We start from the raw sequence: 19529 nt of genomic DNA, 5'->3' as shown, positions 1-19529 counted from the left end.
TGTTTTCTAATGGATGGCCTAACCGATCAGAGAACTATTTCATTTTCCATGTTATACTAGTTTATGCACAAACAATCTCTTGGTTTCTTTCGAAAATCGAAGAGAAACATTTTGAATAGAATACCACAGTATTATATATGAGAAAGGCATCATTACACCACTTGGTGGATTAAAACAGGTTGTTTCGTCGAGAACACAATGTGTCTCTGTGTGTGTTTGTATGTAACAAATAATGTCATTCAATTTTCTCAGAGATGACTGAACCTATTTTCACAAACTACGATTCGAATGTAAGGTCTTATGGTCATACAATTTTCCTGAATTTCATTTGGATGCGACTTCCGGTTCCGGAATTACAAGGAAATATGTGCAAATTTATGAAAAAAGGCGCATTCAATTTTCTCGGAAATTTCTCAACTGATTTTCGCAAACTAAGATGACAAGGTCTTAAATTCTTTAAAAAGTTCCCAAAAAGTTGATCCAGATTCGACATCCGGTTCCGGTATTGAAATGCGATGAGTGAAAATTTTCAATTTCATGAGTATTTTTTCACAAGCGATGGCGAAACGAGGTGCACATTTCTATGAAACTTACTGCTCAATTCATCTAGTTAGCAGATCTTGTTAGTTAGTGAATATATAAAACTATTACTAGTCCCCGGTTTTCGCTTGCGAAAGCACCTATAATATTGAAGAAAAGCTCCAAAAACGGAACTTACTTTGATTTCTTAGCTACGGTTAAACCGATTTTCACGAATCATGATTCAGATTAAAGCTTTGATTGTCTTAAAAGATACGGTGCAATTTCATCCAGATCCGATCTCCAGTTCCGAAATTATAGGGCGATGAGAATGAATACATTTTAATCGTCATTCAACATGGCGATAAAAAACTGGTGCGGTACGGAAGAAGAAAACACCAACGGCTTTGCTCAGTTCGCAACGTGCATGGTTGCCACATTTAAATCTATATTTTTCAGGTGAAAATATGTAAATTTGTAAATCTTTTATTAAATTTGTATCTACTTGTTAGTGTTATTACAAAATCATGATAACGATGCTTTTCTATAAAAGTACACTTATTGCCTTTCTCACATAGAAAGCTTATGCAATCACAATCACGAGCGGTTCAAGTTTTCAAGAAAATACAAACATATATGTAAAAGGTGTGACGAAAAACTGCATTATTTAAAACTTTCGTGCAAGACGCAAAAAACGTGAAGGACTACACACATACAAAGTTCAAAAGGCACCGAATCGCAATGAACGGCAGAATACGGTGGGACAATCCATAACACACCCAGACTTCGATGACCCAGCGATTGGCCCGCATGTTAATGATCGACTGGAGCGGCCTTGCATTGGAGATGATGGTGATGTTACGGAAGAGAATGAAACATAGAGAAGTAAATGTTGTGGAACACGGAGTAAAAAAAGGGGTTTGGGATCGAAATTACTAAGAACGATGAAGACATTATTAGATGGCATCGATATGGTGAAGAGACGAGGGAAGGGAGACAACAAAATTAGTGGCAGCAAAAAGATCTTGTTAGTTCCGATGAAGATGGTGGACAGATGGGAATCGGGCGGATGTTGCTGTCGAATCTGTAGGTGAAGATTTTTCTTATTCACAGTTGAAACATCATCGAGGAATAGGAGAAACTTTTTGAGCAATATATAACAGATTACACTTGTATATTAATGCGCTTAGGTACTGGTATATAAGAAGCATATATGAACTATCCCGACTCGCCAACACACCGGAGCCTCAGGTGGTCTACCTCGAGCCCTGAGGGACTCCAATAGCTCCGACCTAACGTCGCGATACTCTACGCATTTAGGGATAATGAAGTTAGCCATCGTCCCAGATCTCCATTGCTTCTTGAAGTTTGCCAACTTTCGAGAGTTTTCTGACGAAAGATGCTGAAAAATTCATTGAAGCAGATTAATCTTTCATAAAGATCTCCTTCTAATGCGCCTGAAGCCGGATCATTGAGTTTGAACAAAGTGGTGATGTTCTGATTGAAGATGCTGAAGCTTGTGGACTCGTTGTTGTTTGATCCGTCAGTGTAAAATACCTTTTCATAGTTGACTGTTATAAATTTATTATAAAAGATATTAGGGGCCACTTGGGGGCGTACGTGATCCGGAATTCCACGAATCTCTTCTCTCATGGAATAAGAGGTATCAAAGAAATGAGCACGCTCGGAACAAATGAAGAAGGAATAATATTCTGAGCCATGTAATCAAAATACAAGGACATTAAATGCAGCTTGATGAAATGCGTGTTGGTCGCGGATCGGAAGCAGAAGTATCCGTATTCCGTCACGGACAATATCGTTGTTTAATACAACCTGATCATGTCTCCTGGGTGGGCACCCCATCATAATGCGGTTATTGTACGAAGAAAGTTGATTCTGTGTTGGTATTTTTGTTTCAGACACTTAAAGTGACATCTCCAGGTGCCAACCAGCTCAGTTTTCTCTGTAGAGATTTCGATACCATCTGAAGAGCTCGTGATGATAAGTTGTCAAGAGTATCTTCTAATGGTGTTTGGCAATACTGATCGAATATCAAAAATGCAACGAACGCCAATGATCACCGTTCACTTTCCTTCACCATTGTTCGATAATCGCTCTGATATTCGGACTTGTCCGTATATCCGGGTGCGAACGACACCGACGCTGTTTCGTTGCTCGCATGAAGATCTAACATATTCCTTGCAGTTGTTATTTCTTATTGAACATACCCCCGAATGACTAAACACGAATATGGAACGAGTATTAATGCAGCGATCATCGTCAAAACCTAATTCGGATCATTTGTTTAAGCAAATTAAGACGTTTCCCCCCTGCATTAGTACCATGGTCTTATGTGTATGTGATGAACCATATCCCAGCACTCCCCCATTGCTGCTACCTCACGAGATATGATAAATTTATTAGATGAAGAATGCTTCGCGAAGAATGGAATCCAACGATCATCGCAGTGATGCTATTCGAACCAATTCGAAGAGTGAAAAAAATGAACGAATATCAAACGAATGTATAAAACGAACATGCACGATGTATACCAGCAGCGAATAATGTATTAGGAGACTCGGGTTATCTACGATTATTGCATATTCATTTTCACCTTTCTCTGTTTCGTGCAGTGAATAGTTCAACGTAGTGCGAGACGGGCATATTCGAAGACAGGATATTCGCACCGAGGATGGGTGAATGAAATAGTTACACGAAGAATATGTGCAACATTGGTGTTTGGAGATCAACAGCTTTGGGTCCTATAATGTGTGCAGAATTTTCGATTGCGCAGCTGTTATTGACATGTAAACAAACATGTCACCGCAAAACACGCTGCAAAAAATTAAGCCATTTCAGAGTAATAACTGTTTGAATGTTGCTAACTATTTATCGATACATTCCTTAGATACAACGCTGCCGTCCGCAAATTGTCTTAGCGTGCAAGATATATTGATACATTCATCAATGTTGTTCACGTGAAAATGGTATAAAAGGGGGCTTAAGCATGAGCCCTGAAGAAGACCCATGTAACTGAATCGTATTGTCAACAACGAGCAAATGCTCTTTGAATTTCTCTTGTGAGCAACGCAAGACTTCGTCTCTTTGCCCTGACGGAAACCAAATTGTGTATCTGAAAGCAAGCCATTTGTCTTGACCCAATTGTTTAGACGATTTGTGATAGGAGTCAATAGTTCGAAGTTGTTTCCCAGCATTTCAGTGATGCGTCAGTCAGTGACAGAAGCATCTCGCTCTCGTGTCGAGTGATTTTCTTGCATCTAGTACAAAATGGCTACCTAACAATAGTTTAGGGAAATTAGGGATTTTCACAGTATCGAAAGGAGGTTAATTCGATAAAAAGAATAGAACTTCTCGATCCCATAAAGTAGGGATCATCTTGATCCAGGCGAATAATGTTAAAATCGTGGAAGCTTAAGGGTGTTTCAGAAGTTAGCCAAGTTTCGCAGAATGCAAACGCCGTCCGACGATTGGCTTGAGGCTTCCGAATCGTCGTCAATGTTTCCTTATACCGTTTGATAACGTGCCATACGGTATTTCTGGGCAATTTCAGCTGGTTAGCTAGCCTAGATGCAGACCACAATGGATTTTCCAAATAACTGTGCACAATTTTTCCCTTCTTTCGGTTTCCATGTTGATTGTTTACAAAGTACAGTCGATTTGCGGAATGTCAAAAAGCATTCGTGAAGCTGTCAAAATTTCCGACACGTGACCGCCAAGAACTTCCAAATCCGTCCACCAGGAGCGCCACAATATGAGCAAAAGTTTGTTCCAATTCTAAATGAAGCAAGCTTTATCAGAGAATTTAACAAACATAGTATTTAGTAAATTTTCTGATTGATCTTTAGGGACTTTAGGGGTTTTTGAAGTTTCACAAAGTAATGGAAATTCTTTTTCAGAATTTAACTTTCTAAGACCAGGAACCACTATTTGATGTTTTATTTTTCGGAGTCCCTTCTAAAGACACCTTCGAACCCTTACTACGGAGCTTAAGAGAGGATACACTTTTTCTCTTCCTGAAGCTATGAGGGACCGCCGAAGATGTACCTTCGAGGGAGTCATCAGATTCGCTCTCGTCAGTTGACTAACAAGCGTTAGGATTTTCTGGTGGCATAGCACTCCTCAACATTCCCGCGAAAGGGAGCTTAGAATGCTGCTTAAAGGAAGGCTTCATCTTGTCCTTGCGCAGTATGTACGCGAGGCATGCCGAGAGATCATGCGGCCCCTCCTTACAGTAGAGACACTTTTCAATGTCTCCACCGTAGATTTACTGCAGATCTCTGTCCAGGAGAACGCAGTTAGGCAAAGCCGAGTCAGCGAAAGTCACTCGATACGTGTCTGATGGGGTATATGACTGACTACCATCCCCAGCGATCGATATTGAACGCAATCGCTTGCAATCCAGTATCTTAAAATTTTTAAGTAGAAGGTTTTTAAAACCGCTTCCGCTACCGTAAAAACATTAGCCTGATTTGCACTGGTTAACAAAACCCAGAGCTTATCTGGACGTACTTTTTCAATTTGTACTGTAGAATATCGCAAGGTCAGCACTTTTGATAGTCTGAGAATATTTATTTCTTTTCCAATAGCGTTGATCCGGATGTAAACCGCATATGGTCCGGCCGGGAATGCAAGCCCATCGGGATAGTACAAGCGCACAATCGACCTTGAAAACGCATTAATACGGATTATCACTCGGCCGCACTAATAAAATCACAGCTTAGATACGGAATGACCTTGATGACGGTATGAAACAATTTAATTTAGAGAAACTCAAGTTCACGTCCGATCGGTCAGATAGTCTGATATCCTAGAAGACAAGTAATTAGCTCATGTGGACAGCGAAGCTCACTCCATTTGTGAAAACCTGTACGATATAAAGGCACGCATACATGAAGGAATGCCTCCAATAGAGTCTACTTCCACTTCTCAGGTCCAATGGTGCTACCTTTTTCTGGCTGTTTTACCCATTGCTCGAAAAATGTATTGGAGTAGAGATTCTAAATTTTGTCGGTTTCATTTGCCGAATGTGTCTATTCACTCTCAAACTAATTCCATTGTTTCGTAGTTAAGAAATGTCTACTGGAAAGAGCATCTTCTGGCTCTGGGGTTCCATCTCTTCTGACTGCATCACAAGTCATCGTCAGGCACAAATCCTACATTAAGTTAGGTTTTCCCGTGTGGCTTACTCTCAAGCGCCAGAAAGCCATAATGAGAAAAGCATATTCTGTTTAATGATACCGGTGGTGAGATCGGACTAACACACACAGTTACACCTACACACATAGGTAAGCTGAGATTGTGCGGCAGTGGGTATAATGGTAACATTTGTTTATCAACTCATTTCGCTTCCGAGATATCGTCTTTCCTTGTGGTTTTGACTGTGCAGTTTCACAGTGTACCAGAAGCATACCGTGAATGTGCTAGTCTAGGATAAAATTTATTATGAATCAGTACGGGTGCATTTAGCATTTCAAACAATTTGTGGATGGAAATAAATGTGTAGTGAGAAGGTTGGCAGTGTATCGTTTCCTCAACCACGAAATAACTCTCGTTACAGATATGATGTGATTTTCAGCAATATTATTTTATGAATACAGGATGTAACCAAGCTAGACCCTATCCCTGTCTTCTACTCACCTTATGTGTACCGACAGCATGTGCTCCGTCATATACATATAAATGATCGTTACAGTCTAATTGTAGCATATCGAAACGTAACATAAACCTCTGCAGTATCGAGTGCGTTTGAAATGTAATAACGCAGTTTAGGTTTCTCTCGTTCTTAGATGAGAGGGTAGCACCATCTATCTTTCTATACAGTTGTTGTAGAAAGTGATTTTTACAGATTGAATCCATGTGATCTGAAATGAAATGGAAAGCATCAAGAGGATTACAAATTAGCCAGGTATCGGACAGTGAAAAAGGTAAAAAGTACGTTTGATATATGAAAATTTGTTAGTATTCAGATATGATAACGACCATGACGTAGACTCGTTTATGGCAGTTGTGTTCAAAACTTAACATTTGTTAGCCACTCATAAAAAATAGAAAAAACTTCAATCTTCAATAGATAAACCCTTGATGTGTGATGTAAGAGAATAAATCGTATGTACGGTCTATCACTGACTACGATTACAGAAGATGTTACAGATATAGAGAACTTGAAATATTGGTGAATTTGAGCATTTAGAATGAAATTCTCGTATCAAAACATAAGAGGTTACAAAAGAAGCGCTTCACATGTCTCTATATTTGATAATGATAGCATCAAAGGTCGTTTTTCTGCTTATATATCAATCGCGAACCAAGATTAGTTTTTCTTTTTCAATTCTCCAGTTGCAAATAAGTGCTATCGCTATGATTGTCTTTCCAGTTTTGCATTCATATCAGACAAATAACAGCAATAGACTTCAAACTACATTATGCTAAATTAGAGTGTCTCATTCGTAACGCCCGATCGTGGAAAACATGAGAAATATACATTTTAAATTACGCGAAGTGACGATTATCTGAACATAGAGGCAGGATGATCTTAAACAACGGGTAAACATCCATCAAAACAACGGATTAAAGCTCATGACAACCACGAGGCAATATGCATCCTCATAAAGCTTCTTCTTCATATTTAAAGAAAGCTTTAGACTTTTCGTTGACGAAATATTTGTCAGGTAGAAGATTGTTCACTATTATTCATTAAATTGATAACTAATGGATAATTTTTGTAAGCGAATTCTTGAGCATTTTGCCTCACACAATTCGGGTCGTTTTGCCCGCAAATATTTGAGACGATATATTTAACGATTTTTCTATAAAATTGCAAATACATCGTCTGTATTAGAACTAATTTTAGAAACCCGAATGATTGGCAAATAAGTTCACTGGTTACATAATTAAAATCGTCTTGCTCACCCTAGAAAATTACTATGGAACAAACATAAAATATTAATTATTACAGAGACATAATCGGTTTTTTTTTAAATTTTTTCAGATATGATTGAACCATCGCTACCAAAATTTCATAGTAATCTGTTCTTATGGCAGACTTTCAGTTTCATTAAAATTTCAGTGAAAAAATTGATTACATTTGAGAAAAGCAAGAGGTGATTATGCCTTTATAAGAGATTCTGAAGTGTAATAACTTTGATTTATCATATTTTAGTCACTCTTCATAGAAAATCTGTGTGATTTACTTTATATTGAAAAAAATTGAGAATTGAAATTCGACTAAATTTACCTATAGACGATATTTTTTATTCGTCTTGTCGTAGGGAAACGAGTGACGTTGACATTGTTGATACTGTTTTTTGTTATAGTGAAAGACGAAAATGATCTTCGTTTGTTTTAATGCGATCGTTCACGAATGACACAATAAACGAACACGTGTTAATATGGCCGAGAATTGCTATGATTGTTGGCGTCAAATCATTATGAGCGACGAGACACATTCTTTCTGAATGGAACGGTAGAAAAAAATCAAATGAAAATTCAATAAATAATTCACGAAGAGCCTCTATTTGGTTCAAAGTGTGACCGTTTGGTGTGATATTACCGCGAAATGTTTGAAGCACAGAAAAGTTGTTTTACAATACAATCTAGAACAGTGACACATTTCATATAGCTTAATTCAAAATTAGATTCATTTCACGAACAAGTTCAGTAGAAAAATGAGAACAGAAAAAAATCAGAATAAATGCTACAGGATTCATTTTAAATTAGTTTAACTCTCTTCGCTGCTGTTGATCACACCATCATCCCCTGTTCACCATCCGGCTACGTTTCGGACTGTTTTTCCGGACACTCTAGCTCGACACGGTCGAAGTTCCTTCCGTTTCTCAATTCCTGGTGACTGGAGCGGAAAAGGTACGCTTATTCTGTCGCGCTCGGCTGCTATCGGAAACGTTGTAAAGAAACGACCGAGCGTAAAGCCAAAGTTCGCTTCCTTTGTACTTTGCACTTTATGATACAGTATCTCTGTAGGACAGTTCTTTCTTTCACACCATGGTTATTCTTACTTCACGATATCGCGAAGTTTCGTTACAGACCTTTCGTGTTTTGCTATACACATAGTGTTGTTCCAGTTACCTACTAGTTTTACTGTGAAATTGAATCGAGATAATTCACACAGTGGCACAAATGCTATTCAATCGTTGTCAAAATTATTCATACTCGTACGAAGATGCAATCAATTTTATTATTTCTCTATAATAATCCGCGACGAATGACCATCAAGATTTAAACCGGGGTGAACAAATTTACATTAATAATAATATTTCATTCATTCATTCGCTTGTCTATGCAGTGGATTCTGTTAAAATCGTTCTCATAACATAAGTTAGATTATTTATATTGAAACAATACAATGCAGTTCTACGGCAAATTGATAATGTAATTCTGGTGTTCCTTTTAATTTTTCAAATGAATTTTTATACCCATTGAAACAGCTCTTGTTTTCTGTATATTAAATAAAAAAACAGCTGTGCGTATAGAAATTTTATAGAGTTTCCATAGTTGTTGGTGTTGAACTAAAATATATCAGGTGCTAACAATTTTCATGAAACGAAAACAGTTTTTTTCATTTAATTGACCGAATGATAAGACAAAAAATATTTATAATAAACTAGCTGACCCGTCGAACTTCGTCTCGCCCAAAAATAATTGTTCGAATTTATGTATTCGGAGATAAGAATTGTCAAACGACTAAGTTGTTAACGTTTCTCTTCAATCTTTTTCTGATTACTTAACCTACAATCAACGGAATTCGACACACATTCGCTTTCGCCCAGAAAAAAGAAACATCACCAAAAATCAATGTGAAAATGTGAAATACTCCTGTTTAGCAAAAATAGAGCAAATGAACAGATTGTCATCTCATTAAATATTTGCATTTTGTATTTAGCTCGAGTAACCAAAAGTTTGTAAAAATGATTTAGCTTCAGCTGTATACAATGCATTCTGAACAGTCCGAGGAATTACCCAGTTCGAGGAATTACCCATACTTCAATGTTCACCCGACGCAACAGAACAAACTTTGAACCAGTTCCTTGTACAGTTTTTAAGCGTCGAAAAAGTTTTCTGAGAATTAGATCTGTACGTTCAAGTTGCCAAAAAGCGCCACGCGTACTTCAGAGCTTCAATAAAGTGGATATTTTTAGCTACTAAGGAACTTTTGGTGACTTGGAGAGACGACGCTTACCAATTTGAACATTCTTCTTAGCAAGGATGGCTTTTATCTTATCAAAGAACGCTCTCTAGCAACTCTTCACACGATTGAATCAGTGCCATCAAAGAGAGACGCATATCATCTCAACAATAAAATCGTCAAGTCGAATCATCTATTCGACTTCGATTTTCTGCGATAATTCTCACCTTGCGATTCTCTTTTGGTAAATTTCACACAGCGCCGATCATTGCAAAAATGTATCTATTTTGGTAAGAGGCGTGAAATACTCAGAGTATAAGGTGAAACGAAGAAATGTACCAGATAGACGATGTTGTATACAATCATAATTTAAGTAAACCTAGATTTCCCACTGTACGGTGACACATTTACACACCCTTTCTACACCAGACGGCGCTTTTGATGTCACGGATTGGTCAACTGCAGTACTATTACACTGAGGAATCTAGGTTTATTTTACTTATGATACAATGTAGAGAAATATCGAGCCGCTCTCTGCCAAATTATCGGCAATCACCAACACTGTTTCTCAAAATATGAAATAGTCTCAATCCATCTTGAATATTGATATCTAATTGCCATTTATTATGAGCATATGAAAGCAAAATGCAAGAAAAATCTCTTAGTTTGACCTTAGCGCTTTTACAGCATAATCTTTTAATTGATTCACAACGACCAATATTATTTATCTGACTCCATTACACACAATCCATCAACTGGTGAACGATATCAGAACTTTTTCTTCTGCTTGGTATTTCTAGAACAGTCATATGGATTCCGCCAGTCATTTATGTCGTTTTCGCTTGATGCCAAACCAACCCAGTTTCCACCCTAACTGGTTTCAAACAGTTTTTAACCTAGTTTCAACGTAATTGAACTGGAAATCGAGTCAGTTTCGAGTCTGATTTCTATATCGGGTTTGCTCAAACCTCAAAGGTTATCATGTTTAAAATATGAATTCTTTGTGAGGAGAGAATGCTTTGATTCACATAAAAGGAACATCGCAATTCATTTCAACTTACAACCCAAAGTATAGAAAAATAAATCTTCAACTTCACAGCATATTAGCTACACACATTGCCCGAGAAATACAGTATTTTCGGATATACGTCATGAGAAAGTTCCACTTTTTCTAAGACCTATGACACCTTGTAAATCAACTTATCAACAAAAATTCGGAGAATTTCATATATCATTCCACTTAGATTTTGAGATTGTAGAATGTGTTGCGAGTATTGGCGTGTGTGTTATTATGAAATGCTCCAAAACTTTGATTAAGGAAAATATGCTGCGCCCCTATCCGGAATAAGTGTTTGGCTAGAAATCGTCAATATGGATTAAATATGTGAAATTTTCATCCTTTCACCAATTTTTCGTGTTGCCATTAGCATTTAATATTTTGGCTCATGAGCAAAACTTTTGAATAGCGGTTTGTGTTGGTAAAAATGCATCTCTTATAGCAAACCTGCAAACGAATTGCGTCTGCCATTGGAACGAAGACCACCACCAATGGTACAAAGTTAAACAGCCAGGGGGAAAGCATGAAACAATCTGCTTAAATTATTTATAAAATATTCATCTTAGATTGAGTTAGAGAAATTATTTCCGCGTAAGAGTTGGACACCGTAGACTCCATAGTCGGTGAGATACTTTTTAGTCGTAGTTTTCCATCACCGGTTTTATTTACCTAAGAATGTTCTGCTGTATAGTGAGAATTGCAGTAGATGTGCACGATACAACTTTTACGGTTATATATATTAACTGTTTGATGCAGGAGTTGAAATATATGCTACTCATTCCTTCAATGCGACCGTGAAAAAGTTTTTTTTTTTTTGAAATAGTTTAAATAGTTTGAAGGTTGCAGTGTTCAACATCACAATTGAACATTTCTTGTTGGATACTGATAAAAAGAGAACAGTATTGTTGCAAATTCAAAAATATTAAAAAAATAATAGCTGAACATAATAATGGTTTGATGATGAGGAGCGATTTATAATCATAGGAAAAATGCCATTCATGCAAAAACAGTGCAGAAGTTTTAAAAGAGATAGGGCAACTGCTTCCTTAATCATCTCGTATAGGAAAACCATTATCTAGAATGAGATATGCCATTTCTGTTCAATACGATGGCTTAAACGATAAGATGCCAATAGGTGCAATCGAATCGAACTTTGATGTCATTATAACAGAAGCATTGCTCATTTCGTTCTTTATTTTTCTAGTAATATTGCTTCTTAGGACCGAAGCAATTATGTATCGACCGATTACAGCGCCATCTTTTGATTGCAAGCTCGACTAATGAGATGAGATGACAATTGCCCTATCAGTGCATTGAGTATAATTTCTAAATTAAAATAATATTCTTCGTCACGAAAATTCATCGTCATGAAGGTTCATCATCACGAAAATTCAATTTACAATGTTAGTATAACTTCAATAACTAAAAGTAATAAATGACACGCAAAATAAAAACTATATCTATTGTTAAAATTCATTTTTCTTAATTTAATTTTTTGACTCTTTCCCTTTATTCGCTCTCGCCTTTTTTGTCAAAACACAAAGAGCAAATCACCCAACAGCGAGAGTTGTGGGGACATGATAATGTCAGATAAATATTTTTCTATGAATCAGTGTACCCTTTTTTTCGTTTTAAACGATCAATGCTATTTTTCAAACCTGCAGTGATTGCACTGCAGTACGGCCGTAATTCAAACAAAGTATCATTCACTTGACTGGTCCTGGTAGTATTGATAGATAAAACCGAGAAAATGTGTGCAATGATTAATAGCAAAATGTTCATCTAACGTAAACGATACTGGCGTACTATTAAAATCAATCATGCTATAAAGTAGGGTTATTCTTAACAAACTAGGTAATATTTCGAATGTCAATTTTTAGCTAAAAGTTGAAATTATTCGAGAAATGGCTTTAATAAAGATTGGGTAAACTATACCGGTGGGGTCTATGATAGTATACTGATAGGAAAGTGGAAGATGAGCGTCTTTTTCTGTGCTAGAAGTGGCTTAGAACAACGTGTCACCCAGAGTGAACAATTTTAGGAAACGCGCGATGTATCGTCAACTAAAACTAAGGTGATAGCTGGACTACAAGGCTAGGCAATACAGGTCTGGTAAGATGTCATGCTGAAATATGTGAAAATATAATCAGTATGAAAAAAAATCAATGATATCTTCCTCATTATCGATAATATAAATTTAAAGTTACGTTTTAGAATTTTCGGTCCCTATTTCCGAAACTGGAACTCGGAATGGGTATATCCGCAGAAAATTTGAATGGCTTTTATCTAAAAAGACTAATATATTGGAACAGCTTTTAAAACTTTTCACGTGTTTTGAAATAAATACTTCAAATTTTGAACACTTTTTCCGGATTCGCGTAAACTTGTATAGTAGTCTGTGAAAATATTTCAAACCATTTCCAAGAAACCGAAGATAGCTTAATCTTTTTGGTCAATGTTTCTGCTACACCAGGAATCGGGAGCTAGCTGTTTGTAAGGTTTGTAAGGACTAACAAGAACTACAACGATTTATTAATTTTAGTTTGACGTAAAGCCGCCATAACTAAGTTCAGTTTTTGCGATGACTGAGCGGAAACATATATTGGAGAAGCCAAATGAATGAAAAACTAACAGAAAAGATGAATTTTTGGAAAAAGATACGCTCAGAGACAGGACTCGAACCTGCGTTTTTATGCAATCCGTGCATACGCGCTTTAGAGTGACTAAACCAATATTCAGAGTGGCGAAATCGTAGCGCGTATGCACGGAATGCATAAGAACGCAGGTTCGAGTCCTGTCTCTGAGCGTATCTTTTTTCAAAAATTCATCTTTTCTGTTAGTTTTTCATTCATTTGGCTTCTCCAATATATGTTTCCGCTCAGTCATTGCAAAAACTGAAGAACTACAAACTGGAATAGTTTATGCTACAATTTCGAAGAGTTTTACGAGATTTTAGCCTCCATTCTTTTGAACTATTTCCCAAAACAACTGAAAATTTTATTTCATGAAATTGAAATGGTTACACTAATTACATTACATGACTTCTAATGTTCTACTAGACCTTTGTTGTGAATCTAAATTTGCGAAAATCGATTCAGCCATTTCTGAGAAAATTGTAAACACATTTTTCATATCACTTTGTAACTTTGGAACCGATACTCTAATCTGAATAAAATTTTGTATGGGATCACAAAACCAAATTTCTATAAAACCTCCTCTTCCTTTATGAGAAAAAAAAACAGGACCTCTACCGTTGCGGCAGCATTGAAAGAAATCTGATTGAAAACTCGATACTTGGAACTTCACAAATACTACAGAACGGCTGTCCAAGACTGTGTAGCCTGAAAATCTACAATTCGTCCGGACAAATCTTGGCTCATTTGAAAATTACTGTTAGGCCAATGATCAAGTTTGAAGATCAAATGACTGTCACTTCTGGTTCCGGAGACATAATGACTGAATTTTTTCGAAGATGACTCAACAAATTTCGATAAACTTAGGTTTATTTGAAAGCTAACAATGATGATCAAATTTGGAAAGGTTATGGAGAACATTTCCGGTTCAAACGATATAATCTTAAATGTTACGGAACCGCAAATTACAGTGTGTTTAGATGCATAAACAATTCTCGAAGATGAAAGAATAGATTTCATATGACTAAGACTTGTTTGAAAGCTACTAATAGGTTATATGATAAGCTTACAATTATAATGGCCGAAGACAGAGTCTTATAAATGTTTTCAAAAGACTATTTAAACGGCAATATAAAGACATTATCGCACCACTAGGCGGTTTAAGAAGAGTTTTTGAAAACTATTATTGGATTTTTCGAATTATTCGATTAGTTCAACAATTGAATTATAGTTTCAAACAAAGCGAGTAAATATCAGTTAATTATCTGGATTATTAGATTACTAGATTAATCGATCAACATTCCGACATCCCCAGGGGTTACCATATTCATAGATTCTGCGTCACAGATCACATTTTATTCAAAATTCACAGATTTCTACAAGATGTTTAATAATATTTCGCAAAACCGAAAGTTTTGTTAGAATGTTCAAAATGTTAGATATTAAAATGGTAGCTCTGGCTGTCACTAACTCCGAAGTAGAAAGAAGAAGAAGCATACATTTTGTTTACTGCTCTGTGTCTGCTAAAGAAAGCTAAAGTTGAAGGAACAGGAATTATTGCTAATTCAAATAAAAAAAAAACGAACCCTTAAAACCTTCACGGATAAAAATATTTGTTCAACGCCTCTAACCGGAAATAAACAAACATTTAAAAGCATATATGAAGAGTAGATATTTTCGTGATTTCACTCATATTTTCTCGCAACATCGAAATCATTTCTTTCACCCAATTTATATAGGTTTTCCTTCTCCACGAGAAATGACAATGTGGTGCCACGCAAAATCAGCTCGTGTTATTAGATGACAAGTGTGTCGCCGAATTTCAGTAAAAGCTAACATACTGTTCGAAATCTCAGCAAATGGATATGTTAATTTCGAATTATTTATTGTTTGCTGACAAGTTCAGTTAAATATTATGCCAAACTTTGGAAACAAAATACGCTTTACCGAGATATCAGAATTTCACTCTCACGAATTTCGAAAAAGAGCATGTGAATTACTGAACAATCAGATAAATTTAGTGTTGCCAATCTAATTCAGCATTTCATTTCACAGAGCTCGAGAATCGATTTTAAGTGTGTATGCAAATATAACAATAGACATGGTAGGTCTCCATTCCATTCCGTTACTGATCAGGATTAGCTGAAATTGTACAGAGAATTTCTAGATGATCAGACATGGGACTGGCAAATCATCGCATCGCAAAACGAATTGAATTTTAACCACTACAGCATAAACGAGTGAATAGAATTTGGACAAAATAGTTGTTTCATTGTAGTGACATATTAAATCATCCGAAAGCTCTATTTAACTGATAAAGTATTACTCTAAAATAATATATCAAATCGATTTATACCACCAAACAAAGATCAACAGATGTCACGCGCGTCTTTATTGTTTATTATTTCCACTATATTATTTATGGAAATAGATCTATATTTATTTATGGAAATAGATCAGAGATCATATTGTCGTAAAAAGATGACAAAATATTTTTGAACTGTTATTTAAATAAAGAGATAGTTTAGTAAAATAGAGTAACCAGATAGGAAACATTGAAAAATTCTGATAAGTGAAGGAAAAAAGAAACTTGTGCATTTGTCATCTTTTATGGGATGGGAGCTGGAACCCAGTTAAGTTATATTCCACCGGATTCCACTCGGCATCTAGGCTGGTCCTATCCGGAGATAGATAATAGGTACTATCAATCGTCTAGTGGACCCCAGCTCCCTCCTTTTTTTATTACTTCGTGAATTGAAGACTAACAATAAGTAAAAATAAAAGGAATTTTGTTTACTGATCGACCTCCATAGTGAAGGTGTTTTGTAGGAAGCACCATCAATAAGAACCAAGAAGCTGTTTTGGCATTAAGTTAAAATGAACAAATAATTTCTCTCGCCAAACAACTTACTGAACAAAACAAATCACGATTCGGTTATAAATGAAAATTAAATATTTCTGCTCACGTTTTATCCAGAACAGTCAAAACATCTAAAGACCTGCTTGATCCCCTCCCCGATTCACTCGATGGTTTTATTTTTCCGTACCATCCGCCGGTAAGCCGACAAAGCTTACTTGCTAATCGAATGCAAACTGGGCCCGGCCGAAGTGTGCTTACAAGTCTTCGTAACGAAAGAAACCGAAAGCAGCCCCCTGCCCCCGTTTCAGCCTGAACAGGAAGCAGGAAAATAACACCAACACAACATTTTACACTGCTCACACGTTTAACCAATCGTTTGAAGGGGGTGCTTTACATTTCTAGAATTGTTCTCTGTTGCCGGAATGGTCACGGTCGTTCAAAACAAGAAATGAAACGTACGTAAATTTCTGCCGATTACTGCAGACTCGAGGCGTTGCTACAGAAATTTAATCCAAATCACACGTTTGTGAAAGAATACTTTCAGATTATTTCAGTTGTTATTAGTCGTATCGGTGTGCGAACCATCATATGTCTCAACGAACAGTGACAGCTTCTTCTAGTTTCTATGTTCAAATGAGCCTTAAACCTTCAAAGTTGAATACTTTTCTGAATTGTTTCAAATGTTATTAAAGAACGCTTCTCACACCATACTATCGCACATATGAATGTGCTCGACCATAGGCCGTAAGTATGTGCAAGAATAGCATCAAGAATATTTATAAATTACTGTGATTAAAAGATTTATAAAATGGATTTGTTCGTCGTCCAAACTAAGCTTCTATATGTTTGAGAGCATACGGAAACGATAGAATCTGCCTGAGTATTATATCTATCATCATATGCTTCGAGTAGCATATCGTGGCGAACTTCGTCTCGCCCAAAATTTGTGTTGTTCGAATTTATGTTTTCGGACAGCAGAATTGTCAAACGATTAAATACTTCACATATGTCTCCATTGTTTTTCTGATTACCTAACCAACACACAAGCTTTAGCTCACACACAAGCTTTAGCTCAAAAAAGGAGAATCGCAAAAACAAATGTGAAAATGTGAAATACTTATATTAAAATTGAGCAAATGCACAGGTTGTCATCTCATCCTTTGAGTCAATGAACTAAACAGAGATCCACGTTTTCCGTTCCAGATGTGACTCTTACTTCCGGTAATCAATAAAAAAAGCTAACTAACCATAATTTTGGATTGATAAACTTAACACAATGTTGCAGAGTTTTTCTTCTAGAGTTGTTCATTCGGTAGGTTAAGATATATTTACAATTTGTTTTTAACCCAAGTAACCAAAAGTTCGTCAAAAAGGAATTGGCTTAAGTAGCATACAAAACATTCCCAACAGTCCGTTTTTAAGGAAGTACTCAAACTTCAATATTCATCCGACGCAACAGAACAAACTTTGCAGAAGTTCCTTGTACAGCTTTGAAGCAGCGAGAAAGTTTTCTGGTAACATTTTCTGTACGTTCTAGTTGCTAAAAAGTACCACGCGTAAATTAAAGCTCTAATAATGTCGATACTTTTCAGGTACTGTGGAACTTTTGGTTGCTTGGAGAGACAACGCTTAAATTTTAATTTGATATTTATCCCACCAATTTTAACATTTTCCACAGAATATGAAACAGAAAATGGCAATCTTAATCCATTATGATAATCATCTTGAACATTGATCTAATTGCCACTTATTATGTGTGCTTAGTGTAATCTAAAACATTCGAAAGTAAAATGCAAGGAAGATCTCTTAGTTTGGCCTTAGCGCTTCTACAGCACAATCTTTTCAATGGTTCATTCAAAATTTTTCTGAATTTTTAAACTCGCGTTCACAATGATTAATATTATTCATCTGATTTCATTACACACAATTCTTCAACTGGCTATCAGAATTTTACTTCTACCTGCAGCGGTTATACAGTCATATGCATTCTGTCATTAATTTTTTTACCAATGAATAATTTTGATACCCAATTATTCATGTATGCATGAGAATTCTCCACACAAAACATCTCGTTGCGCGCCAAAAAAATTATTCGACGATCTAGTATTCTTTCCTTCGACGGCCAAGCACTTATGCAACACGTTGCGCGCCAAACATCAATCGTAGATTTAGCTAACATTGGCGACTTTTTCAGTGGAAAATTCCATTGTCCATACAAAACAACTTAATTGATTTTTCCCACTTTTCCGGCAAGTTTTCTAAACTTGCCGAACCCGGTGGGGGTAAAAACTGATCAAACAAAAAAAGAATCATGTAAATCCGTCCATCCGTTCTTATTTGATGCGACTACAAAGAATGATCTCTGCATTTTTATATATCACGCGTTTTTTTAAACGGCGAATAAGCCACATGCCAACTTCCACTTTCGGAAGAAATTGCAAGCGAGCTATGAAAGATAAAGGATTAAATTTAACACCAGACGAAAAAGATAACTTTTCTCTGCCGTTTACTATTATGTCTTACTCTCGACGAGTGCCGAGTCATTCGAAATTACTCTTCAAAGTGAATGTTGATGAATGGCTTATTGGCCGTTATAAAAAAAACGCGTGATATATAGATGAAACAGCCTCTATCTGAAATAATCAGATTGGCACAGCTTTCAAACATTGGATGACTTGAATATGCGTATATTAGTTTCATTGATAATTCACCAAAACCTCAATTTATGCGAATTCAATCTACGCGTTTTATTCGAAATTTCGCGAATTTCGATTAAATTTATGCAATAATCGCGTAAAAATGCTTGTACATAATGAAGGACATTTTTATTTATACATATACAAAACAATCCAACATGCTTCAGAGAATTGAATATTATGAAATGTACATTATTGAATTGTTTAGTTTCATAGAATCTAGTTAGAAACGTGGGCATCCAAGACTTCTCTAAAAAAATATCAATATATAAACGCATAGCTGGTGGACGGGTATAACGTGATGGGATAGTCGATGCCTTTCACGCACCCGCCTGGGTTTGATTCCCAACCCCGCACATAGGGTCCGGTCTGCACTCGAATTTATTGGCTTCTTATCCACTGAGCAACGTTTACTGTCATTAACCAGTGCATTAAAGTTCATTTTTCTTTACTTGGACGATTTATTTGAAGTCGCCGTGGCTAACAGAACCAGAGAACCAAAGTTTTTACTTTTATGACGGATGTATTGAAGCCGTCAAGTTGTTTACGTGTTGCATATCACCCGAGATGCCAGGTAATACAATAAGTTTAGCTAGCAAAAACG

At 36.3% G+C, this 19529-nt stretch overlaps 1 protein-coding gene across 5 annotated transcripts in view; it reads right to left on the bottom strand.

Annotated features, from left to right (window-relative positions):
* LOC131436968 (uncharacterized) overlaps positions 1 to 19529 on the bottom strand; it is a 193077-nt gene that overhangs the window by 26464 nt on the left and 147084 nt on the right. For all 5 annotated transcript variants that reach the window (XM_058605978.1, XM_058605981.1, XM_058605979.1 and 2 more), the window contains one exon: positions 6178 to 6401. In XM_058605978.1, coding sequence (XP_058461961.1) covers positions 6178 to 6401 — 224 coding nt within the window. The remainder of the gene's footprint in view (positions 1 to 6177; positions 6402 to 19529) is intronic.

The sequence above is a fragment of the Malaya genurostris genome, chromosome 3, assembly GCF_030247185.1.
Source record: "Malaya genurostris strain Urasoe2022 chromosome 3, Malgen_1.1, whole genome shotgun sequence".
Taxonomy (NCBI): Eukaryota; Metazoa; Arthropoda; class Insecta; order Diptera; family Culicidae; genus Malaya; species Malaya genurostris.
The sequence above is the reverse complement of the archived record's forward strand: the minus strand, read 5'-3'. Positions and strand labels throughout refer to the sequence as shown.